Source organism: Balaenoptera acutorostrata, chromosome 13 (assembly GCF_949987535.1).
Source record: "Balaenoptera acutorostrata chromosome 13, mBalAcu1.1, whole genome shotgun sequence".
Taxonomy (NCBI): Eukaryota; Metazoa; Chordata; class Mammalia; order Artiodactyla; family Balaenopteridae; genus Balaenoptera; species Balaenoptera acutorostrata.
In genome coordinates, this window is record NC_080076.1 from 869515 (window position 1) to 895754 (window position 26240).

Consider the following 26240-nt stretch of genomic DNA (forward strand, 5'->3'; position numbering starts at 1 on the left):
AATCTGGGAAGATTCTGACCATCATTTCTTCAAATACTTTTTCTTCCCCTTTCTTCTCTCTTTCTGGGTGCTCATTATGCACACATTTGTATGCTTGATGGTGTTTCGCTTCTTCAATTTTCTTTAATCTTTTTACTTTCTGTCCCTCAGACTGGATAACCTATTGACTTTTCTTCAAGTCTGTTGATTCTTTTATTCTGTCAGCTCCAAAATGTTGTTCAGCCCTTCTAATGAATTTTCATTTTAGTTATTGTACGTTTCAAGTCTAGAATTTCTACTTGGGTCTTTTAGAAAATGTATCTCCATTTGGTCAGACATAGTTGTCCCACTTTCCTTTAATTCTCTAAACACAGTTCCCTTTAGATCCTTGAGCATCTCTATGGTGGCTGATTTACTTCGCTACTAAGTCCAATACCTGAGCCCTCTCAGGGACATTGCCCACTGCATGCGGGTTGCTTCTTCCCCTGTGTATGGGACATATTTTCATGTTTCTTTGCACGTCTCATAACTTTTTGGTTGAAACCTGGACATTAGAGATAGTACCCTGTAGCAACTCTGGAATCAGCTCCCTCCCCCACCTCCCCCCCATCCAGGATTTGCTCTTATTGCTGGATTCTTTTTTTCCCTTAGTTGTTGCTTATTTGATTAGTGACTTTCCTGGACTAATTCCATAGATTCTGTATCTCTGCAGTGTGTAGCTGCTAAGTTCTCTGTTCCACTTTTTTAAAAGAGTCTTGCTTTTATTTTTAAGCCTGGCTTCCTAGGGGTCACCCTCGGGTTAGCGTCCTTCAAGGATCAGTCAGGTTTCTCTGAATGCCTTGAACCATTAGGCCTCCCCGTTTTGTCGAGGAGATATGTGTGCAAAGGCCGCCTCTGACATGCCCTCAGTTCACAGTCAGCCTGGGCTTCACTCCTGCTCGTACAGTCGCGAGGTGAAGGAGCCACAGGTGAACGGCTGGGCCCTCTCCTTGCCCAGGTCTTCCTGAGCGTGCACACACCCACACGCGTGTGTGCGGTCTTCCTGAGCGTGCACACACCCACACGCATGTGTGCGGTCTTCCTGAGCGTGCACACACCCACACGCATGTGTGCGGTCTTCCTGAGTGTGCACATATCCACGTGCACGTGTGCAGTCTTCCAGACCCCCAGGAGCATGTCGGGGCTTTTCAGAATCCCCTGTGGTCACCTGGTTTGGCCAGGCTCCTTTGCCCTAATTGAGATCGCAGCCTTGGGCAGCTCCAATGAGCATGGTCCCAGCCATCTGCTATTTTTTATGCTGCCCTGGGAACGAGGCTTTTCCAGGGAGCTTCACGACCAGTCAAAGGACTGACTGTGCTGTGGGGATGGGGTTTTTTAACAGAGCCCCAGAGGCCAATCTCCTTCACTGTCAGTGAAGCTGCTGGCTTTTCACGGCTACACTCCATGGAGCTGGGGAGGGGGACGGGAGTAGCCCCAAATTACACCACCACAGATCCCACGTTCGTTACCAAGGTCCAGTTTCCCTTGAATCAATGCTTTTCAGTTTTTTCTGCCTCTGGTTAATGTTCAGACTCTGCGATAATTGATCTGAAAGTTTCGTCAGTGTTTCTACTGCCTTTAGGGGGTGCTCTCTCACTGAGGTCCCCTCTCCACCAGTTTGGAAGGCCTGCCTCTCTTCCAGTCCTTCTTGGGTCATCAAAAGTGCCTCAGTTAATAACCAGAGATTCTCTGCTGAAGAAAAAAATATACCACACTTCTCTTTGGCTTGCAAGGCCAATTCATACTTGAAAGCTAGACTTCTGAGCAGGAGTCTTTGCTCACTACATCTCTAGTGGGTTAAAAAAAAAAAAAGCTCAATAACACAGCTCAGCCTTGAGAGTAGAGAGACAGTGTTGAAATCAGGGCTGGAGGATCAAGGTGGTGTCCCTGGTCCCATCACTCACCAGCTGTGTCCTGAGCAGGTCGAGTGACATTTCTCTCTAAGCTCCAGCCTCCGTCTTTGTCAGCTGGGGCTGAATAGGCAGTTTTGCCCACTCACAGGATTGTTGTGAGGCTGAATAGGTCAACAGAGACTATATGTAAAAGTCACTCTGGAAAGAGCCAAAGGCCACACACAGGTACTATTTTCGCCATGTGGGTTTTCTGTGTGCTGGCAATGATGTGTTAGGTTGGACTGGGAACGACGGTTACTCCAATACCAATTACCCACGTTCTTCTCTGCCTGGACGTGATGGACGGCTGTGCCAGGCGCTCTCTGTCCCTCAGGAATCCACATGAAGAGGGCACTCTTGTATCAGGGGTCACTTACAAGTGCCACGCCACTGACCCTGTGCGTGGCACTCCAGGGCAGGGCCGCCACGTGCCTGGCTGCCCTCGTGAAACCACGGGCGTCCAGCAGAGGGAGTCGGAGCCCTCTGTGGCCCTGGTCACCGCTCTCCACAAAGAGACGCCAAGCCCTGATGGTCCATCATCACCTGGGCTTTTGAATGTCGCTACTGTGCTTCTGGACACCTTTCCTTCTGGCTTCACGCTCTGGTGAACACAATACAGCCACGTGCTCTGTGCTGGCTTGCAGATCTGAGAGGATCTGTCAGGTGTGCTCATTCTTCAGCGAGAAAGCGCTTTGAAATGTATGGCATCAGAGAGAGAAAACGCAGAGACCAGGCCAAGGTTGTGCAACCTGGTCTGAAACGGAGACGGAGCTGATTAAATCCCCCTGGAAAGATGCTCGCCTCTGCAGAAGTATTGCCACACCGGAAAACTGCGTCACAGTCCTGACGTGCTCACTTGCCAACACCCTCCCACCCTCAGAGCCTGCCTGAGACCGGAGTCAACGCACCACAAGGCGCCCGAGTGGCCTGCACGCAGCCAGGTCCGACCACCAGCTTCCGTCGCCGGTGTTTCCGGCACCAAGTAGACCTAAGTGGTTCTAGTTCCACAAGACCTTTCTAGCTCTTCCCTCCGCTTTCTCCCCTTTTTCTTTCCCTCAAATTAATAACGTCAAACAGCTCTCCCATCTACAGAAGGAAATCAGCTAAGATCTAGGATTAAGGGAGAAGGTGAATATTAGCTGAAAGCAAACCACCAAATTCCCCTCCAAGAGCACAGAAAATAATTGGGCTGGAGAAGACTTGATTAGAAAGTCAAAGCAGTCCACGCTTCCAGCTAGCGTCTACATCCTGCAACTGAGAGGCGCCCCGAACCTCGGACACCTAAGCTGCAGTGTCATACGAGCTGCAGGAGACTCTCACACGTCCTAGCCTAGCAAGCTGTGTCCCCGGGGCCAAATGCAGTGCCCTATTTATAGAGGCCCTTACTCAGCGGGCAGCTCAGAGAAGCCCCTGCCTTCCCCTCCTCCTCCGCGGGGGGCAGGTCCTAACGGCTGCGGCCCTGCAGCGCGGCCGCAGCGGCAAGCACACACCTCCCGGGGCGCGGCAGCCGCGCAGTGCTCGAGCGCTGCCCGGGGCGGGTTCACAGTGGTCGCCCGCTCCCGCCACTCACTGGTTGTCGCTCGGGGCCCCCTGGTCAGGGACGAGGAGGAGACTTGCGCCCAAGCCTGCACACCGGTCTGACCCACTTGGAGGCACGGCACCCCTGGAGGCTCAGCCCCGAGTCCCCGTGCACACGGACTCTGGCGCCCGGGAGGCACGCACCGCCGGGTGGGCAAAGCGGAAGTGAGCGGGCGGGGGCCCCGCTCCTCCGGGTGGCGGCTTCAGCCCGGGCCCCGGTGGACTCCACCTCGGGAGATACAGCCTGCGGGTCACCACGCCACCGGCATCCGCCACCTCCCGTGGCACCCCAGGGGCCCGGGCCTTAAGGACTGACCCTCAGGAACCGCGTGCACGGCTGAGTGCGTCCTCCCGCCCACCGGGTAGCAGCCCACGTCTGCAATGTTAACAAGCCCGTGCGTTTGACCTGCAAGGCAGGCTCTTTCCATCATCACTAGGAGCGGGGAAGGCCTCAGAGCCGGGCCCTGGGCCAGGTTAGTGAAACTTTCCATGAGGAAAGCTCCGTGTTCTCCCCCAGAGCAGCCCAGGCGCAGGAAAGAAGGGGGGACGCGGGGGGCGCGCAGCCAGACGCGGGGCAGACACGGCCCCAGCCGCCTGCTCCACCTGCTTGCTGTTCTAATGACATCTAGACTCGTGGAAACCCGAGAGCCCCTGCAGGGGACCGAGAGGGCCGACGGTGGCTGAGGCTGCGGGGTGGGCGGGGGGCGACGCGGAGGGGCTGCTACGGTGGCAGGCAAGCCGACACCCCGGGAGCCGTCGCTTGGGTCACAAAGGGGGATCCTCATGTCAGCAAAACAGGGCCCCTTCACGTTAACGCTGGCTGGATGAACTCTGCGAGCTTCAGGGACGCTCACGATGACTTCCCAGCAGATGTACGCAAACGGCACACAGACTACCGTGTGCGTGTGTGTGAGCCGCCCACATCTACACGTGTGTCAGTCAAGGACAACGCATCAGCCGGAGAGGCGTGCTGCTGTGTGGTCGTGTAGCTCAGCTCCGCGAGGGGCAGGTCCCAAAAATCACACCAGGGAAATGGCTCACGTGTGGCTTCTGTGACACATTTAACCTACATTCAAAATAAGTGAGGCCCATAAAGCTAATTTTTAAAAGAAAAGGTACCCCGCGGTACTGCCATGATTGAGAAGTCCGAATGGAGAGCCTAAATTTCACGAATATTGTTGAACCAAAGAATAAATTATAACTGGAACTATTTATGGGCCAGACACTTTTGAAACAAAACCGAAGAGTAGAAACAACTAAAAAACAAAGAAACCCTATTAACAAGCTGGGGTTCGAGGCGAGTCCTCGTGCACTTGAATTGTTCCCCGAGGTGAATGGAGACTTGGGACGTGCGTTAACCCTCCACATCTGGGGGATCACTCCGCAGACAGAGCAGGGGGCTTGCCGCGTAAGGCACGGCTGCCTTTGCGATCCCTAAGTGATTCACTTACGTGCCCCAAATGCCCCAGGCTCTCTGGAGCTGGACATGATATCCTATTATTGCCTTTTTCATTCTACGTTCTACGTTCCTGGAAAGCAAAAAACCCAAATAAAAAACCAGAACACGTGAAATAAGCTCTCACTCCTCACAGACGCCATTAGCATCACAAACAAGCCCGAGGAACCCCAATCGCCCCCTGACTCACAGTGGTTGCACCCACGAAGCAAGTAAGGGCCAGAGTCACTGCAGCCTCGGCTCCTATCAGCCTCCGAGAGCCCTGAGGGTGGGAGTGGTGAGGGGCGAGGCCAGGCGGGATGTTACCTAACCTGTCACCTTGGGGTCGGGACGCGCAATGGCTCTGCGTGCCTGGAAGTGACATGGGGCTGAGTTCGCTGTGTGAGCCGTGGTGCACGGCTGGTCCCTCCTGCCCTGGCGGAACGGCGCCACGGCTCTCCGGGCAAAGCCCAGGCGACAGCAGGTCGTACCCGCCAGCGCCCCCCGGGACCAGCAACCGCGTCCTGCAGAGACAAGGCCTGGGGAGGGGCCGCCACGCACAGCCTGAACCGCTCGCTCCCCTTCCTCCGCCCCCTGCGCCCCCTCCTGGTCCTTGTTCCCTGGTCCCTGTCGTCAGCCACCCCAACTACTCGCCTCTCCCTGGGTGTAAATGACAACGATGAAGTCTTTGCCTTTTAACGTCAAGGTCACTTAAAATCAGCATCTAGTTTTCTGATTTAGTTTTTCGCCCTCGTCTCCATCTTCTCTTCTCTGCACCTTCCTGGGCTGGGCTGCCAATTAAAACCCAGACATACAAGGGAAGTCGCGTGTGCCTTAGAATGAGGCCGATGACCCCCTCCCCAGGCCCCCTTCCAAACCTTTCACAGGGGCCTGTTTTCTACATCAGGGATCGGCCCCGGCCGACCGGCTCCCTCTCCCACCCGGGCCTCAGGGGCCGCGCTCTGTACACACCCCCGCGAGGCACGCCGTCCTCCGCCCCAGAACAAGCGGGAGTGCGGACATCGTCCCTCTTAACAGACTAACTTTCAAACCCCTCAACCACAAACGTTTACCGGTGGGACCGGCCAAGGATCAGGTCACTGGTGCCGACTCAAGGCGTCCAAGCTGTACAGGAACCTCGCGAGGCCCACACCCACCCCACGACACCGGCGTGCCCCTCCCACCATCCCCATCAGGAGGGACCAGTAAGAACCCGCCCCAGAGCCCCTCAGCATCTGGGTCGGGGAGGCTGGGGATTCAGGTCCCCACGCCCACGATGTGGGCCTTTATTCTGCACTAGGCGGTCTTTCGAGGACTCACGAGGGACTGACCTGTGTCTATATCACAGCTCCTGTGAGCGAGCGAGCGAGCGGGTTCCGGGTGGAGGAACCAAGGTGAACACGGAGATGTGGCCTCAAGGTCCCTCCAAGAGCCCCCGACACGCAGCTGACAGCTCCGGCCACCCTCTCACGAGGACGGACGCGCTTTCTGCTGCTTCCACTACAAGACGTCCAGCAAGAGCTGGGCCCCTTCTCTATGCTAAACGCCTGTGGACGCGGGGAGTCTTCAGCCGCTCAGACAGAGCAACAAACACTTGAGCTGCTTTCCTGAGCGGGGACGGACGCCTGACCGGAAGGTGTGTGGTCCCAACTCCAGGAGAGAAGCCCCACAGCCTTAGTTTTCGGTGGCCACTTCCAGGGCGGTTCCTCCAGCCTGGGTGCTCAGACCGACCCCGCGGGCCTGAGAGCCCCGCCGCAGGGAAGCCGGGCTCGTGCGAGGCCGCCCCCGAGCCACGCGGCGTGTGCACCCGAGGCCCCCCTCCACCTCGGGGGTCTCCCTCTGGGAAAGACCGCTCGGGGGGGACGCTGGGTGCAGCGTCCACGCAGGGTATGTCCACCCACAGGGACGTGTCGGGGCCACTCTGCACGGGGCCAGGGCAGCGTTTACTCTTTGCCGCTCAGGGCTCCACCCTGGCGTGGCTTTAACTGGAGACGAGCAGGGTGGCACCGAAACACCACGCATGGGGGCGGTGTGAAGATACACGCACATTCGCGGACACGCGTTCACCGCTTTCTGGGGAAGCCTCACACCGTGACCCCAATCCTGACCCCAATCCTGACCAAGGAAACCGACGTCACTGTGCTCTCGTGGCCAAAACCGAAAGGCTGCGTTGACAGCTGGCCCGGGGGATGGACACGGAGTAGAAACCAGGGCCCACAAGGATCCTTTCGGGACAGAGTCCCTGGAGCTGCTGTCCCAGGAGTGGCCACAGGTGCCCCCGGGCCCCCCCCGCTCGCCACCCCACTGACGCTCAGGTGCAGGCGGGCCGGGAGCACGGGGGCCTTCCTGTTGGTGAAACCCCGGCTGCAGCCCCCAGCCCAGCAACAGGGCTGGACCCCGTCAGCTTGGCCACCCCAGGCCTCAGGGTCTCCCAGATCCCTGTCTGCTTGGGGGGCAGTGGGGCCCCTCCCAGTGCCTCCCCTGCTCTTTCCTGACGCAAGGCCACGCGCTTTCAAGCATTCTTCTTCTTCTGTAAGTGCCCACCCTCAAAGCAGGCGACCCCTTTGCAGGGTGTGCTGATGGGATCCTAGAGAGGCCGGGGTCCCTCCCTCCCACCCTCAGAAGTGCTTTCAGAGGCAACGCCCGGAGTTCAGGGGCTCTTCCCTTGACGACCACGTTCTGGGCCCTCGGCAACTTTAGGGGGTTGGTCATGGCCCAGGAGGTGCCGGGTTCACCTAACCAGACCCCTGCGCTCACGATGGGACCGGGACGGCGGTCAGGACGGAAGGAGGCCCTGCTCCCCACCCCGCTCACCCCGGCGCCTGCAGCGTGAGCAGACGCCGCCTTTGACCCCAGGGTCCGGCCGAGGCGGGCCCCTGCGTCTGAGGCTGGACGCTGGCCCTCACGTCTGCTTTGTGTCAGCAAGTTCCGCCGTGGTCCTGCTGGAGTCTGGGCGGGGGTCGCAGAAGGCGCCCGCCTCCCTCCTCCAGGCCCTGCCCAGCCTCACAGCTTTCGGGTGAGAGCCTTGGGCCCCTGTCCCGCATGGGCTCTCCTGGCCCTCCACCCGCCGACGGCACTTGTCTGCCCGCTGTTTTCAGGGCACACGTGTGGTCCCGGGGCCCCTCAGGCAGAGGTTCTGAGACCAGCCCAGTGCGGCTTCCTCTGCGGGACGGGTTCTCTCTGCCTCGTTCCAGGCTGGCTTTGGGCGCCCACATGGACGGACAATCCACACGGGGCCCACGAGAGCACTGGGTGACCTCTCACCCACCAGATCACAGGGCCCCCGGCACCTTTTCCCAAAGGAAAGAGAAAAACATCTTCCGACGAGGTGCCTTCTGTTCTCATTTTATAGGAAGACCTTGGGGCTCAGATTTTCACACGAATTAGCCTGACTGCGGGTGTCTCGAGGACGCTTCGTTTCCAAATCACCCTGAACGCGTCTCTGTGGAGTCCGGGTGCCGTGCGGGGGCCTAAGCCCCGGTCCAGGAAGCCACCGGCTCCTCATCGTGTGATCACTGAGCTTGCGACAAGCCTGTCATGTGCTTAAAGTGTTCTCACGAGCTGAACAGGGTGCAAGTCGCTCACTTTTAGCTGCGCGAATACGTAAAAGCGGTTCACGCGACTAGAGAAGCAGTTTGGACACTAGGAATCAAGAAGCTGGAGCCGGGGCCGAGCCCAGGGCGGCCTCCCCTCCTCACAGGACACGTCAGCTCCCGGGGGCGCCGTGCTCCACGCGGCCAGGGCCGGCACACCCGGGCGCCCCGAGCTCTCCCTGTGCCGCCCCGCGGACAGTGGACCCGAGGGTCGACAGCCACGGGCCCCCACCGGGCAGAGCGGCGCGAGCCGCTGGCTGGCGGCAACACTGCCGGCCGCCAGGGGCCACCGAGGGCGGCCGGAGCGTCCCGCAGGACACACACCAGGCGCGCCCCCGCTGGGCGGCGGTGCACGCGCCCCTCCTGCCGCAGCGGACCCACGGCGCCGGGCTGGCCGCGCGCCCGCCCGCGAGCACTTACCGTCGTCCAGGTCCAGCGGGTCCAGGTCCTGAGGCTCTCGCTTGACCGTTACGGGAAGGGGGGCCAGACTATGATTACTGTCCTCACGCACCTCGGGCGCTGGCAGGGGCCGGGCGGCTGCAGGCTCGCTGCTCGGAACCTCGGACGGCTGGCGCTGCTGGTGGCCCGTCCCGGGGGGGCACGCGGCGCCGCAGGGCTGCAGGCGGGTCGGCTCTTGGGTCCCCGGCGGCAGCGGAGAGGAGGGACCGTGGGGACAGAGCGCGGGCCGGCACCCCGGGGAGCAGCTACCGCTTGACGGCGGACTCACCTGTGGCTGCAGTGGGGCGGGGGGCGGCGGCCGGGGGGGCCCGGGAGGCACGCCCGCGGGTCTCGGCGCCTCCTGGCCGGCGAGGACCCCGCCGACTGGCCGCGGAAGTCCGAGGGGGCCGTGGCCCGGGCCGGCCGCGGCCGGGCCGTAGGGGGCGCAGGAGAGGTCGTGGAGCTCGGGGCTGGCGCTGCTCTGTGGACGGGGCGGGAAGCCGGGCACGAGGCAGGAGCCCGGGTCAGGCGGCAGGGCGAGCGGCTGGCCGTAGCAGGGCTTGGGGAGCGGGCTCAGGCCCTGGCTCATTGGTCCACAGGTGAGGGCAGGCTCGTAATCATCGCTGGGCTCCGTTTTTATGATTGGAACTGTGAGGAGGGAAAAAAAGTTAAGTAAACACGAGCTGCAGATGGGAGCCGCGGGGCGGGCCTGTGGCTAGGATACCCTCGGAAAACAAACAGTGCTTTGACTGAGTCCCTGTGTGTCTCCTGCCTGGCTCTCCCACCCAATTAAAAAGCGGGTGTGAGTCATCGGCTCCAGAAAGCTGCAGCTGGTTCTCATACCGAGAGCGCTGTTTTCCTTGGAATCTCCCCCAGCACTAATGTGCTATAAAAATCCATTCGCAAACTGCAGGAGAAGCCTTGGACCCAAGGGCCCGTGGATTTGTAGTAATCAAAGGGAAATTTTTAACTTGGACGTACTACTGCATTTCTGCTGCTACTGACGCCCTATCTGATAAATGTCTGACACTTGGTGAACTTGAACAGTAAGATGGCGTTTGGAAGTCAGTAAAAATCTGACAGAAAAGATAAGTGTCCATTCGCTGTAGGAGAGAAGCCTTCAGCCACTCGACAAGGAAAACAGTTCCACACGAGCGAATACGCCATCCCTCCCTCCTGCTGCTTCGTTTCCACTGGAAACAACACGCAACCAGCGATCACGCAGCTCCTGGGGCAGAGCCGGAAGCCCCCAGACTGCTTCCAGACCACTCCCCTGGCCACCCCTCGCTAGGAAGCCGGTGGTGCAGAGAACCAGGCTGGGAGGAGGGCATGATGGGGGCGGGAGGGTCCCTTTCACTCCCCGCCAGGCCGTGGGCCAGGCCAGGCGCCGAGAGGGTCGGGGAGAAGGTGAGCAGATGTGACGCGGGGTCTGCACAGGGGCTTGGGCTCCACCTCGACCACAGCCCCGCTCCCGCCCTTGCTTACTTCCTGCGACCCGTTTTCTCCTTGGTTCCTGCCTCTTACACCAGTTTACAGGAGACATCCCGGTGGTCAAATTATCCTGAGAGTGAGTGGTAAGAGCGCACTTAAATTCGTAACAGATGCCCAGCGCTGCCGCAGCAAACGCAGGATGGATAATGAGCTGTCATCAGAGCCCTCCTAATCGTGTTTTCACCTCTCCGTGTGTGTGCTGCCGGATTCCTGGCGGCAGGGGCGGCCATACGGAGGGAACGCCCCTCGCCAGCCCAGCCTCCTCCTTAAGTAAAGAAAGATTCTCTCCCGAACGAACGTAGCTTTGCTTTAACAGAGGTCTCAAGCCAGCAAGGACGCACCCATCTCTTCTGCAACAGCCGGGCCCCTGCGAATCCACAGCAGCCGTGACGAGGAAGACGGCCTCTTGCGAAGCCCGTCCGCGGGGGCACCTGGGCAGCACGGGAGCCACGAGGCGGGGACCCAGGTGACACCCCAGACCCACGGATGCAGGAGCACGTGACTCCGCTCAGCATCTCCAGGCCCTGGGCTTTCAACTCAGGATTCCCAGAGACGCTGTTTCCTTTAGTGTTGCCCTCACTGTGCCAACTTCCCAGCCCCTGCTCCCGTTCTTCCCGCCTCCGGCGGGTCTGCACACTGGGCAGGGAGGCGCCTGGTTCCCGGGCGGTGCTGACAGCCGGAAGGCGGGGAGGAAACACGTGGGTGATGGTCATCGCGGGGCCGCCGCCGGAAGTATCCCCGCCACCCGCAGCCCGGGCCACGGTCGGCCCCTCGTTGTCCCTGAAGTCACGTCGGGCCGAGAGCTGCGAGGCCCTGGGCCTGCGCCATAGGACGCGGCGCCTCGGACGCCCAGAGCCCGGTGTGCCCAGCATTCTTGGACAGGACGCAGCCAGCACGGCGGGGGTGGGCAGCGCAGGCGGGGGCAGGCGAGCCCGCGGAGGGCGCACGGCGCGTCCTCGCCCCGGGTGCTCCGTCGGGGGCGTGGGTTGGTTTTCATCAGCCAGGCCGACCACCCACAGGGCCTGGCCTGCCCCGCCCCGGTGCCCACACTCACGGTCCTTTGCTGGGGAAGGGACCTCTCTCCCTCTCTCTGTCACAGCCAGCTAGGGCTCTGCGTGAGGGGCTCCAGTCCCCGCAGGACTGGATTCCAGGGAAAGTGTCACTGGCTGCCGGCAGGACACCGAGAAGGGCCGCTGTCCGCCGTCCTCGGGTGGCACCGATCTCCGTGTGGCTCACACACTGGGGAAACGCCCGCAGGTCCCGGCAGCAGCGGTGTGCGTCTCCCGTGGCTCCGAGGGCGTCCTCCGCAGCGAGGGGGTGAAGACTCCCCACGTGAACGTGCCTGATGCGGGGGCCGCAGGCCCCAGGGGAGGCGTCGGCACCTGGTACAGGGGCTGCTCACAGTCTAGGCCGGGCCCCCGGATTCAATGTGCCTGTGGCCCCGTGTCCCAGCGCAAGTGCAGAAGCACCTGTGGCTTCGTCAGGGGGCCCCTCAGGACCTAAGGGTCTCTCCCCTCCCAACCCGCATGCCCGTGGCAGCAGCTTCTGCAGCCCGGGGTTTCTTTTTTTATAATTAATTTATTTATTTACTTTTGGCTGCGTTGGGTCTTCGTTGCTGCGTGCGGGCTTTCTCTAGTTGTGGCAAGCAGGGGCTACGCTCCCTTGCAGCATGTGGGCTTCTCATTGCGGTGGCTTCTCTTGTTGCGGAGCACAGGCTCTAGGCATGTGGGCTTCAGTAGTTGTGGCACGTGGGCTCTAGAGCGCAGGCTCAGTAGTTGTGGCTCACGGGCTCAGTAGTTGTGGCTCACGGGCTCTAGAACGCAGGCTCAGTAATTGTGGCTCATGGGCTTAGTTGCTCCGAGGAATGTGGGATCTTCCAGGACCAGGAACCCGTGTCCCCTGCATTGGCAGGCGGATTCTTAACCACTGCGCCACCAGGGAAGTCCCAGCCCGGGGTTTCTGCCGCAAGCACCTTCCGGCTGGGGTCCCCGCGTGGAAGCCCACCTCAAGGAGGGGCCTCTGCTGGGTCCAAGCTCCGTGTGCAGCCCGACACGGGCTCCTGCCCCGAGCTGGGCATCCCAGGGAGGCGGGCGGGGGTAGGGGAGCGGCCTGGGGCAGCCTTGACACAGATGCACGTCCTCGCACGCAAGAGAACATGTGATGTGCGGCGCCCGCTTCCCGCTACAGTGCCCAGGGTGTGAAGGCGGCCGTCAGCTCCAGCACAGGCAAGATAGCCTCTCCCAGGAGCAAGCGGCCCTGCCTCTGGTCCTACAGCCTCAGGCTCCAGGACGGGCTCTGCAGACGGCACTGCGGGGCTGGGGGCAGCCTCCAACCAGACTCATCCAGAAACGGCCAGTGGGCACAGCTGTCACTAAAAACAGCCCCGACAAACCCATATGACCCCGGGGGTGGGGAGGGGGTGGATTCGAAAGCTGCTCGTGTGGCCTGTGGCGTCCAGAACGGCAAGGGTTAAATTCTGCATCAGCGCGCTGAGGCTCAGGGTTCTCGACCTTAAGGAAATACGTGTCTAGCAGGTTAAGTTAAAGCCCTGCTGAGCGCCTCTCTCCTGCACTGGATTTCCAGCCAGGCACGAGGGCCAGCTCGCCCCTTTCGTCCAGGGTCCCCCGAGCTCTTTAAAAACCCTCACCCTGTCTGCTCTGCCGGCTTTGGAGGTGCAGCCGGGAAGAGGCCGCGGGCCTGATTTACATGCCACGCGGCCAGCCCAGGCCCTGCGATCCCGGGGGCTGGCGGAGGGCAGGAGCGATCTGGCGTCTGTGCCGCTGGCCGCTTCAACGTCTGTGGTTTACGACCTGTTTAAAGCTGCCCGGTGGCACCCGCGTTAACTCCCTCTTCACCCTGGGGGTCTTTCTGGGAAAGTCTCAGCAAGACGGTCTTGAGGGGCCTCTGTGGGCCCGACCCGGCCGAGGGTGCGAGGTGAGGGTTCAGGAAATGCATCACCTTCCCATGGCGTCGGAACCCACCGGATTCTTCCCACGGTAGGGTGGAGACGCGACCCAGGGGGGACCCCTCCCCACCCCAGCCTCCGGGCCTTCGCGGGCGCACGAGTCCTTGGTGACCTGGCCGAGCCGGGCCTCCTTGCTCAGCTCAGACGCCCTCCCCTGCATTTGCAGCCTCTCCGCACCCGGGCGGCGGGCCGATCCCACCCCTGGAGGCCCCAGCACGAGGCCACCACTACGGGCTCGCTTTGGGCACAGACTCCTGTGCACTTAACGGAGACAATCCCCACCTTGCCTGCCCCGGGGGCTCCGCGCAGCCCAGGGACGGTGACCAGGACAGAGACCCCAGCGCCTCAGCGCCAGGCGGGGGCAGCTCCAGGCGGACGTGGGGCAGACGCGGGGCCCGGGGCACGCGCGCCCGCTACCCCCAGGGCACCTATGGAGTCTAAACGCACCGAAAGCAGAGGGTGCCTCCCGCCTCCTCTGGGGAAGAAGGGGACCTGCCCGGCCGTGGGCCGCCTGCTGGCCACCCAGTGGGATCGGGGAGGCCCAGGCAGGTCCGGCCGCCTTTCCGGATCCCCCGCCAGACCCTCGCCTCCTCGGGGTGGACGCTCTCCAGGTCCTCGCGGCGTTCGCACAGGCGGCCGCACTGCCGTGTCACTCACGTGGCCAAGCGGCAAGTGTGAGCCTTGCTCCGTCCGCAGGGCGCGGGGTGGACACACGGCCCCCCAGGCACGGCTGCCCCACCCCATCCGCACGCCCTCCCGACGCCTCTCGGCTCGCATCCATCCGTGGAAATCGGTGCCCACGTCCATACCCTGCCCTTCACCCGGGGGTTCAGTGGATTTTGCAAATGGCTACCCGTGACTGATTCACTGGCAGATCAGACAAAGGCAGCAGAGGCCCTCGGCTCACGGCCACTCGGCCCTGGGCCAGCACCAGGACCTGGGGCAGAGCTGAGGCCTGGGGTCCTCGACTCGGCCTCACCCCCAGGATCCCAGGTGGGTGGAGAAGCCAGTGGGCAGTGTGACACGACCCCTGCCGGGGAGCGGGGCTCACACCCTGGCCTGCCGGCCGTTACACAGAACGACGCTGTCTCTCTTGAATCGCGTGACCACCTTCCCACCGTCCCCGGGCAGACAGGTGGAGCCCGGCAGCGGTCTCGGGCCCCCCTCACACCTGTGCGCCTGGGGCTCATGCCCAGACCAGCACCCTCACGCAACGAAGGAGGGGCTGGGTGTCCCCCACCACCTGAAGAGCAAGGCCCCGTGGTCCGACCGCGGGACGCCCGTGCTCTGACCCAGGGGAGGCCGAGGCCGGCTGCTTGGCAGCTGCTGGGGAGACATTTGGGCCTCGGCCCTCTGGAGTACCAGCACCACGGGAACTCAGCTGTTTTACTCAGAGAACTTTACGCGCCTGTGACAGACCGCGCTCCTCTGTGAGTCCCCGGAGCTCAGGGTTTTACACACAGTCGCATCCCCAGCGCTTCGCACGGCGTCCAGATGCAGGCGAATGAAGAATAAAGGCAAAATGGACGCAGAAAAGCAGGCCAACCCGAAGCTGCACCAAGAGAAAAGCAGGCACTCCTACACGCACAGCCAGTCTCCCGCACGCACGGACGGACACACAGACGTGGCCACACCTGGGACGAGGGCGAACGCGTGCACTGCTCCCAGGTGGATGGACTCAGAGCCCCGGCAGGCACACGCCGACTGCGCGGCCCTGGGGCTGATCCCGTGACCCCCAGGCCTCGGTTTTCCAGCCGTAACACAGACGCGACGGCCACCTTAGAGGCGGTGAGGGACCCAACGTGGCATGAGCCGTAAGGGCAGCGGCACCGAGCCGCCCCCGCACGGGGACAGCGGTGCAGGGCCCTCCCTCTTCCCAACCCACTGGCACAGGGAGCAGCGGGGCCAGGGGTCAGGCCTGGGGCCACAGGCCAGCTCTTTGGCCTCGGACAGGCCAGGGACGCTGCCGCCGACTGAACTGTCCCCCAGACGGGGGGGCTGAAGCCCTGACTCCAGGGTGACTGTGCTTGGAAATGGGCCATTAGGAAAGGAGTTGGGTTCAGCGAGGTTGGAGGGGCCCTGATGCCGTAGGGCTGTGGTCTTAAGAGGGGGAGAGAGGGTCTCGCTGTACATGGGGGACATGGCGAGAAGGGGGTGTCTGTGAGCCAGGAAGGGGCCCCCGGACCCGGCGCTGCTTCCAGCAGCCTCCAGATTGTGAGTGCGCATCTCTGATTGGAGGCGCCCCGGACCTGCAGAGACGTCTGGTGACATCACGGGCGCTGCGCACCCCCCGCAGGCGAGGACTCCTCCTGTGACCGCCCCCGCCCCTCCCACCAAGGCCTCAGCGGTTCGGCTCCGGCCACCGCCCTGTGCAGAAGAGGTTGTTCTGAGCCCCGGAGAACGACGCTCAGACTGTCTTCCGTTTGTACGCGGCATTCGAATAACAAATTTGTCACTCGAACTGTTTGTGTTTGACACAAACACCAGCAGGGTAGCTTCAGGGCACGACTTTCCTGAGGCAGGAAACGTGGTGACAGGAGCCACCTGCACCGCCGGCGCTCAGCAGGCGGGCCCCGACGTGCGCGTCCAGGGCCGAGAGGGGACTGGGGGGCGGACGGACCAGTGGGCGAGGGGACTCGCAGACCCCACCGCTGCGTGGCGGCAGGGACCGCGTTTCTCCCTCTGGGGACAAGCCGCGTCCCCCCTGCACGGCACAGCCAGCACTCGCGCCAGGCCCTCGGGTTCCCAGAGGACAAGGCTCCGGGCTCATGGCGGGAACCTCCCGACCGCGACACCACAGCCTCTGCCGAGACCCCAGCTCCGCGGTGGTGGCAGTGCCCGCCAAGCCCGACGGGGTGGCCTGTCCTCTCTCGGGTCCTCCCGGCCTTTCTGGGCGTGCTGCCTGGCAGCCTCTGCGGGAGCGTCGAGTGGACACCGAGAGACAGTGACCGAGGGCGCCTGGACGGCGAGCGATGGGCCGGCTTCACGGCTCTACCGCGGGCAGTCGGGGTGTGAGCGGGTGAGGTGGCCTCGCCGTCTGTAGCGCCAGCCCCATGGCTCCAGGGCCCTTACCCGGGGCTCCGACTCCCCGCAGTCAGGCTGACAGCGGCCTTCGGGCAAAACAGAGCACACGAGCCGACAAACGCGTCGCTCGGGCTTCACCCACTGTTGCCAGCACTGCGTCTGAAGGGAACGGGATTCACCCTCCTGTGGTTTGACCCAAGCAGCTGCGCACCGAGGGCTGTGACTTGGTGGGGGGCCGTGCTGGGGTAACCCCTGCGCCGAGCGCTGTCGGGGCAAGCCCCGGTCCCCGGAGGAAGGGGTCACCAGGTCTTCCCTCCGCAAGGCTGCGCTCAGACATCTTGGGGGTCCGGCCTCACTCCCGACTCACGTTGCCTTTGCAGTCGGTGGCCCGTGGCCCTCAGGTATCTGAACAAAACCACCCTCCCCCTCGCCGTTCCGCCGTGTGTGACGGCTTCAGTGGGGGAGCCTTGGGTGTGGCCGCGCTGGCCTCCTGGCCCCGGACCCCCCGCGGAAAGGGCACCCGCCTTCTTTCCCAGCAGTTCAGGCCCCACGATTCACCCCCCTCATCCTCCTCTGTTCCAAGCTCAACCCCCTCCCTGCGGATTCAAGGCCGGGTCGGGGGCCTCAGGCCGGTGTCAGGCAAGACGGTCGACAGCGTTGACCCCATGGCGGCCTTTAGAGGGGAAGGCCCCTCCCCTTCACACGCCGGGGCTCTCCGGCCACCGGGTCTGGACAGCTCACGGCGAGGCCAGCAGCGTGCAGACCAGACACGCCGTGAGGAGTTCAGGCCCGCGGAGAGCGCTGCGGGGAAGGGCAGCTTCCAAACCCTCCCCACGGGCCACGGCCCGGCCCTGACTCATCCCTCCTGGGGGGCCCGGTGGGAGGGCAGCCACTTCTCTGCCTCTCTGTGGCGGCAGGTTTAACGTGGAAAGAAATGAAAACATCGGTCCCTCGTTCTCCTGCTGGAACAGCGAGAGCGCCCATAAAACTGGGAATTTACTAACAGCAGCCTCCGGGACGTGGGAGTTCCCAGGAGAAAGCGCGTCACAGCGCCTGCACGAGCCCGACGTGCACAGCCGTGCACCGTCCCCCGCCAACGCACGCTCACCGCCACGCGGCCGCCACGCCACTGAGCCGACTCGGGAAGGTTCCAGAAGGCCCACGGGCAGCGGCCGTGCCACCAGCCACAGCGGGCGCCCCGTCCCGGCTCCCGCCGGCCTGCACCGGGCCCCACCCGGCTCCCCTCAGCCTTCAGACCCAGGCTTGACACCCCTGGGCCACCTGGAACGTTCCAGCCCTCCACACGCATGGGTGGAAACGTCAGCACAGCCTGCTCTGCGGGGAGGCTGGCAGGTCCTCTGAGACGAGGTCAGGCTCAGCCCGGGGCCCAGGTGCGGGCAGCGGCTGGTCTGCACCCTCACCTGCGCCTCCCCCGTTCCTGCCAGGAGAAGGAGATGAGAAAACTCGGCCGCACAGGGCCCTGTAGGGGGCAGGACAGGGACCGCGTGGGGCACGCTATCCTCAGAAGCCTGGCCTCAGCGGGCTCTGAACGCAGCTGCTCCGAGCAGGCGCCACGTGCCGGGCACACACGCAAACGCACACACACACGCGTGTGCGTCTGAGGATCGGCGGCACGGCCCCCTGCGGTCAAAGCCACAGAGATGCAGCTGTGGCACGTGGCGAGATGGGGACGTGGCCCATTTCCTTCCGAAGCGCAGGACGGGGCGGGAACCTGGGGGCCCGGGCCCTGGGGAGGAGCCGCCTGGGTGTGCTCGCGGCCGCTCCGCTCGTGGCGGCTGCTCCCGGCTTCGCTGCTTCGCCTTCCAGACCCCCTCGGCCGCGGAGGCTCGGGAAGGAGCTGGGGCGCCTTCCACGGTCACTGCCGGGCGCGCACACTGACGCCGGGAAGGTCAGTACTTCGGGACGCGATGTCAATTCCACGAGCTCGGGAAGAAAGAGCCAGATGCTCAGTGGAAAAGGTCAACCCAGAGCTCGCAGTGAGGCCGTGGCCGCGGGGCTGACCAGCTGAGCTGAGTGGTCGCCTGTCCGTGAGTCTGGCCGCCAGGCCCGGCCGCCCTGCCGAGCTGGACCCGGCACGCGGGGGGCCCTCGGGGCCAGCCCCTCTGCCGTCGGCAGATGCCACGCGGGCGCCCGCGTGTCCCCAGGGCCTCCTTGGCTGACCCTGGTGAAGCTCCAGGACCCTCACCCCGAGCAACAGGTGGGCAGGGGCCCCGGTGCCACCGCAGGCACTCCTGGGAACCAGCTAGAAACATCTCAGGGGAAGAGACAGACCCTCCAGACCCAAGGATCTGTCATGACTGACTTCCTCATTTTAGGAACAGGCTGACTTTGGCCCATGACTCTGAAGTCATTAGCTGGGATTCCCCCCTAGTGTGTGAGCTGCCGCCCCTGCCTGCTCGTCCCGGGGTCACTGGGCAGCGTCGGAAACGGGAGCCCTGGGGACACGGCCGAGGTGGACGCCGCCTTCCCCCCGAACCCAGGGGCCGGTCCCCGCAGAGCAGGCTGTTTTCCATCTTTAACTGGGGCTGTTTCCCCGGGGTCTCGGCCTCGTGACAGGTACCAGGGCCCCTCAGCTCACAGTCAGCGCTGGAGAGAGCGGACGCTTTCTTTCAGGAGATTGCGGTTAAACCCAGACAGCGACAAACAAGAAACTGAGGAAAGCCTCCCTGGCTGCACGTGGGTGGGTCCGTGGCCTCTCCTGCAACTGCCCGGGTGTCTGCTCTGCTCTGCCCTTGACCTTCCCGCCAGGAACCCCCGCTCTACACACTCTGCTCGCTCAGGGCGTCCTACACGCACCTGGAGGCTCTCCCCCAAACATGGCCCCCAGACACGGGGAGGGGCCCAAGCGGCCCAGGCCCCGCGCAGACCCACAGCCGGGCTTCCTTCCAGTTTGAACAACGGACACTAACTTGATGCGTCAGATGGCGGGCGACGGGGTGGTAGGCTTCGGAGGGTAAGGACAGGCTGAGACCAGACATGGGAAGGAGGTGACAGAGGTGGCCCGGCCCACCTGGCCCCTCACCGACACCACCTGCTCAGCCATGTGAAGACTCAGCCCGAAGCTGCAGGGGGCAGAAGCGACCGCGAGGAAAAACACCAAACCTAAAACTGGAGGCTCGAGTTCCGGTCTTTCACTGGTCCATTTATTTTTTAAAAAAGAAAAGCACAGAAGGACGGTCCCCACGATCCGGGCACGGAGTCAGGGCCGGCTGGGGTCCCTGCTCCCAGGGAGCTCACAGCCCCACGGGGCACGGCCACCCAGGAAGGCAGGGCAGGGCCGGGGCTCTCAGGCGTGGGTGGCACGGACCCCCTCGACCCCCTGGGGATGGGGCAAATTTCCAGGAGAGAAGTGAAGGGAGACCAGGGCCTGATGAAAGCAGCACAGGCCACAGAGAGCCCGCCAGCCATGCTCCGGATGGATGGGTGGACGGACGGACTGGTCTGTGGGTGGGGCTGGGTCACCAGCTCGAGGGACCGGGGGGTCCGGCTGACGGTCCACGGAGCACGAGTGATGGGTGTGCTGGGCCGACATGGGGGAGACGGGGTGCGGAGCAGGGGGCAGGTCAGCCCCTGGTGGGAGGGAGCCTGCAGGACTGAACGGCAGCTGTAGGGCTAGGGGGAGACGGTGGCCCCTCGGCAGCCCTGGCCCAGCATCTCAGTGACGTGTCTTTGGCGGCCTCACTACCCCACCTGAGAGGGGGGCCCGGTTTGCGTGCAGACCCCCTCCCTCTGACTGGGGGCGTCTGTGTTAAGCGGGAGGTGAACTTGGAGCAGGAACTGCAGGAAACGACGTTCAAGCTGATTTCTAAACTGCTTTAGAAAGTAATTTTTCTTTATAAGCCCAGGTTTTCTTTAACGCATTCAATTTTTAGTCAACCATGCTTGAATTTTAATTAGGACACGATCATTACATTTTCAAACAAAGACTGAGGATTTTCTGCTGTAAAGAATGTAGCACCATATCCAAGAACAGGCAGGATTAGTGAGGAGTGTGCAGGGCCTATCACAGAAGCCCCAGAGGGGCCCCAGAGCAGGAGGGCAAAGACACTCCCCACAAACGGCCCAACGGCAACGCGCACTCCTGCAGGCCTGTTCACGTACACGCTCGTGACGTGATGACCGCAAGACCACGTTATTCAGCACGGGAGAGGCGTGGCTAGTGTTTGCCCGAAAAGCAGGTGATGCTGTTTGCTATCCCCCGGGTTTTCCAGGGCTTTCTATCACCTCGCCTATCGTACGTGACATTTCACAATAGGAGAAGAGTGAAGCCTTCAAAAACATCTTGATTTTACTGAGAAGATGACATGGCTGCTTTTGCAACTAGTCCTAGTGCGTGGTTTCCCGCCTAGATTATACGGATCTCAAGTTTTTGAAACAAAAGTCACAGGATAACAAGATTGTTGGCACAGCTGTGCTTACATGACACAACCGAATCAGGACGTGGCCCTCTCTGGACACACACCCTGCCGGCCTGGAGGAGGGTGGCGTGGGCCCCGGGCGCCAGGCCTCGGGTCTGAGCAGCGCCGGGAAACAACTTTCTACTAGTTCAGGGGCGAAACAACACACGATGCTGTTCTCCTTCAGAAAACAGCCTGAAAGGTGGAGAAGGTAAACAGGTCTTTTTCAGGCCAAGAAACCATCCTCCAAGTGTGTGAGCGGACAATCTGAACGAGGCGCTTTTTGGTCGAGTAAAGGGTGTTTGGGAGTGAAAGCCTCCTGGTCACCGGAGATGCAATTATCCAACCAAGAGTTTTCTGTGGGACGTTAGCTCGAGGACAGAAATCATTACTGTTAGTTAATGATCACACCAACCACCAGCCTTCAGGCTTCATACAAGGGTTTATTTCTAAAGGCACCTGTAAAATCATTGTAACTATTTGCTTCTCCACCTTAAACATCTCTAGAATTTAAACTCCCACCAAGGCCACCTCAGCTTCTGCGTACAGAAGAGCTGCACCTTCTCTCCCCCTTGGCGGTTGTATATCTGCAAGCAGCCAGCAAAATGATCGGTAATTATCCCCAAAAGCAGCCCCCAGCCCCAAGAGTAATAAAGGAAAGTACACTGAAAGCTTCACGTTTCTCCGGAAGGAACCGATGCCGCGATCTTGCTAACAGGATGGTAACAGCTCGGGCGTGCAGCGCGACCACACCGTTTGCAACCACCACATGTCAGGGTTCCTGATTTTCTTTTAGGAAAAGCACCCCATGGGTTCGTTCGCAGCGCTTAAGGTTAGAAAGAGAGCGTTACCATTGGCGGGCAGGTAGGTGAAGTGCTGGTACTGGCTCCTCTTTCTCTTCCCGTTGCAGACGTAGAAGTTGACCTGGACGGGGCTGGTGATCCTCTGGTTGCGAAAAGGCGGGATCTCGACCACCAGCGAATTCTAGTGAGAAAGCAGCATAAGGAGGGGGCGCTGAGCATCTCGCAAACGCAGAGCCACACCCAGACCCTCCCAGAGTGTGACACACACGGCAGGTGTTCCCTTCAGAGAGGCCCCCCTGAGGGCCTGCAGGGACCTTGATTCCTCCCACTGGAGCCGAAAGGTGGGCTGAGGGGGTGTGTGAGGTGGGCAGGTGGGGGGCTTCCCCTAAGATGCCACCGACTTGGCCCAGGAGAGAAGCCGCGAGTGCAGATGCTAAGAGGGGACCAGCTATCCGGCAGGAAAGTCTCCACAAGACCCCACGCCCCTCTGCCCCCAAACCAAGGCATGACCTTCAGAAAACTAAGCCCACATTCGCCAACTTGGTGCTCCTGGTGAAGCCGGGAGCACCAGTTCAGGTAACTGGCAACGAAGACCCAGGGGAAGTGCTCGCCGGAGACGTTCTGCGCCAACGGCCCAAAGCCGAAGCCATGACGCTCTCAGACTGAAGGGGATGGGAGAGTTGGACTCAGCGAACTTGGGAGGGGCAGGCAGTCAGGCACGGATGCATCAGGGTGGCTTGTGGAAGCTGCTGTTACCTTTCCACGTTTTAAATGAAAAGTCAGCGACATGTTTACAAAACTGTGCCCTTTCAAGTACAGATATAAACACAGGTCGCCGTGGGGCAGCATGCGTGTGGGAGAAGGAAGCAGGCTGGGGTCCGTGTGCTGAGATGCCCGGGCGTCCACATGAGGGCCCGTCCTTGGCGCCAAAGAGGTGCCCTTGATTTAGGCAGGGGGAGGGAGAGTTCACATCCAAAAGGTTTCTTCAAGGTTTCTTGTCATATGATTTCAGTCAACAAGTAGGAAAATGTGTAAGAAAAATCCATGGTATCACTTTTTTTTCTTAGAGTAACTGTAGCCTGTTACCCAATTTAACAGCAAAATTGATTGGATCCTGTTAATAATGAAATCCGAAGAATATTTAACCAAAACTGAGGAGAACTTCGGGGCAACCTCTTCCCTTTCCAGGTGAAGAAATGGGGCTCAGAAGACTGCTGCTGAGGGCACACGAGTGGCAGGGCCGGAGGGGCCGGGACCCGGGCTGCAGCCCCCTCTGGGCTCCGTCCCCTGGGACCACACTTGGGTCAGGCAACGTGTCCCTGTTGTTCTAACAGCTTCATTCCATTTGGAAGAAGCCACAAGCACGCGGGTCTCCTGCCTGAGCAAAGTAACCCCAAGGAGACGGATCCAGCGGAGCCGAGGGTGTGCGCTCGGCCAGACCCCCGCTGAGCGTCTGCACCCAGCTACGCGGCCCGTGTTCGGGAGCCTGGCTGGGGCCCGACGGGTCTGGGTTTCTGCCCTGGCTCTGCCATCTCTGAGTCTCAGCTCCACCACCTGCACAGGGAACCGGAAGAGAAAGACACTCCTCGGGGGCTGTTTTCTGAGGATTCAATGATATGAGGAGACCCTGCAGGTGAGGCGGGCGCCCGGCACACGGCTGGTGCTCCGCGACGGCAGACGCGGCGGTCCACGGTGGCCGGAGCCCGGCCTCTACAGAAGGAACCGGGACAAGAGACGGAAAGGAAGCGGGTTTGCCTAAGCCGAGGCCAGAAGCAAAGCTGGGAGGCGTCAACAGGAGCGGCTGCCGGAAGTACCGGGATGTCCGGCACGGCAAGGAGCCTCCGGCAGGTTCCACGCTGCGCGGTCGGCTTCCGTTAGTTCTAAGAGGCTGGAGGCGTGTGTTTTGATGTGGGCGCAGACTGATATGCTAGACAGACTATGAAATTTTGTGACAAAGTTCTGTCCTCGTGGGAGAACTAATGCTAAATACACAGTAAGGTAGAGGTGGGAAGGAAAATGCAGTGATGGGAAAACCTGTCACGACAGGAACAGAGTAAGGGTTACAAACGGCACTACTCAGTACACCCATGTCACCTGCTTTAAGAACACCCTTTGTCTGGGGGCTTCCCTGGTGGCACAGTGGTTAAGAATCCACCTGCCGGTGCAGGGGACATGGGTTCGATCCCTGGTCCGGGAAGATCTCACAGGCCGCAGAGCAACTAAGCCCGCGAGCCACAGCTACTGAAGCCCACGCGCCTAGAGCCCGTGAGCCACAACAAGAGAAGCCACCGCAATGAGAAGCCCGCGCACCGCAACCAAGAGTACCCCCGCTCGCCGCAACTAGAGAAAAGCCCGCGCGCAGCAACAAAGACCCAATGCAGCCAAAAATAAATAAATAAAATAAATTAATGTAAAAAAAAGAAAACCCATTGTCTAAACTGCTCACGATAGTACATAAACTATATATACAGCACAATCCGACCTTGTTTTAAACATGCACACAACATAAGGTATATGTATGTGCATGTGTAGATACACACCCACGACAGGAAAAGGATGGAAGGAAATACGCCCAAATGTTAATGGGGGCTACATCCAAGTGGTGAAATTACACTAGGCGTTTTCTTTTTTTATACTTTGTTATATCTTCCAATTTTCCACAGTGAATATGACACTCTTTTATAATTAGAAAAACATATATGAAAGTAAACTTCATTTAAGAGATAAGAAAGATGAAATGGTAAACATAAAGTACATCATTATTCACGTGTCCTACGGTTCTTTTAGAACACGTGACTGACAACGGTTAAGCTTTCTTTAATATATGCACTGTTCACAGTGGAAAAGGAAACTCAACAACGGAAAATCTGAACATGCAAACTTGGCGGAATTATTTCGATGCCAAAAGATGCATAGCTTCTGCAGGCCTCTCCTTCCTGCCCAGGGAGAAGGGGTGGGTGGCACTGCGGCCTGGGGGCAGAGGACTCGGGCCTGCGGTGGGGCTGGAACTGGGAGCCAAGGGTCCCCGTTTCGGGGTGACGGCCGGTGGCCAGTGTCTGTCACAGCAAACCTGAGGGCCGGCTCTGCAGCTGCTGGGCCTGCGGGACCCAGAGTCCCCGTCGGAAAGTGGAGCTGCCTGAGACGGAGCACCTCCTCGGGGGGACCAGGAGGAGCCAAGAGGGCGTGTGAGGTTAGAGGCCTGGACGCCCTGGGGGGAGCGAGGTGGTGGACACAGATGTCGCCCCTGGGCCAGGGAGGACGCATCTCCCTCTGATTCCATTTGAAAAGCCTTCTGGTAAAAGGGTCGGTGCTTGGAAAAGAAAGCTTAAGTCGCAGGTGAAAGATGCTTCTTCCTGACGGCGCCACCCGTGCGGAGGGACGCGCAGGCCCCAGGCCCTCCTTCCCAACACGCGTCCTCCCGGCCACAGCGCAGAGGACACCCAGATCGCTTCGGCAAACCCCACAGCCCGAGGTCCCCTGTTCACACGGGGAAGCCTGAGGAAACAATTCAGTCCTTGACCTGGACGGGATTCTGAACAATGACCCCCATTCCCTGCGCTTTCAGGAGGACCATCCACACACCTGCATCAGGAGTGGCTGGTGGGACGAGGCAGAGAGCCTGGAAGAACTGTGAACGTCTCCAGAAAGTCACCTGCTAGCCTGCACATTATGTTGCCTGAAGGTTCCTACTGCTCTTCTGGGACTAAGCAGGGCACACACGCGCTCGGCAGCGCACAGTCACCCAACGCCGTCAGTAATCACTCCACACACAGTGGTCTCGACACCCCAACGAGAACACAGAGACTGTCAGGGCAGGTAAGAACACAAGGGCCAGCTCTTCGTTGTCTGCAAGGGCCCACTTAGAATACACAGACACAGACTGAAAGGCGTGCCGTATGAACACTCATCCAGAGAAAGCTGGAGCAGCTACGTAACTTCAGACAGAAAACATCCTCCGTCGACAACTCAAGAAACAATCATTCTTCCTTAGGGCCCTCTGTGCGTGGACAACCACGAGGGCCATGGGAGGCCGAGCGTGAGGACGGGCTCAGGCGGGCCCTGGGCCAGCGCAGCAACCCCTCAGAGGTCAGGCGTGTGTGGCAGGCGTCCGTCCCCGCAGGGGCCCCGGCCGCCGGCCAATGCACAAGGCAGTGCAGCAGCACGGAGGTCTGACCTCGCGCCTGTGACCTGGCGCTTCCTGGGAGGACAGCAGTGAGGAGTCACTGTCAAGGGCGCTGGCGGAACCCCGAGGCCCACCTGCCCGGGGGGTAGGGGGCAGCTGCGTGCAGGCTCCGGACAGCAGGTCCTCCCGGGGGGCAGCGGGCCCCCCGGGGCCCTGGTGATAATGGCAGCCAGAGGGGACAGCAGGCCCCGGGGGTGTGAGCGCATCCTGGTCTTCCTGGTGGGGGGCCTGCAGCCCACGAGTCGCCCTGTCCTCCCTGGTCCCCGCGCTGCGAGTCCCAAGGGCGCTTATGGTTGGGAGGCATTTCCCAACCATTTCTATTCCCCGCTCTCTCTGTTATGTTCATCGGTGGTCCGTTTTAACAAGGCAGAAGCCATGTGCCTCGGGCCCGGAGCCCCCGCC

General features: G+C 61.2%; 1 protein-coding gene across 3 annotated transcripts in view; it reads right to left on the reverse strand.

Moving 5' to 3' along the window:
- NFATC1 (nuclear factor of activated T cells 1) overlaps window positions 1-26240 on the reverse strand; it is a 102630-nt gene that overhangs the window by 20477 nt on the left and 55913 nt on the right. For 2 of the 3 annotated variants that reach the window (XM_057526759.1, XM_057526760.1), the window contains exons 8-9: window positions 21704-21836; window positions 8937-9602 (exon numbers count right to left, since the gene is read on the reverse strand). In XM_057526759.1, the coding sequence (XP_057382742.1) occupies window positions 8937-9602; window positions 21704-21836 (799 nt within the window). The remainder of the gene's footprint in view (window positions 1-8936; window positions 9603-21703; window positions 21837-26240) is intronic. The other variant, XM_057526761.1, reaches the window with a different exon arrangement.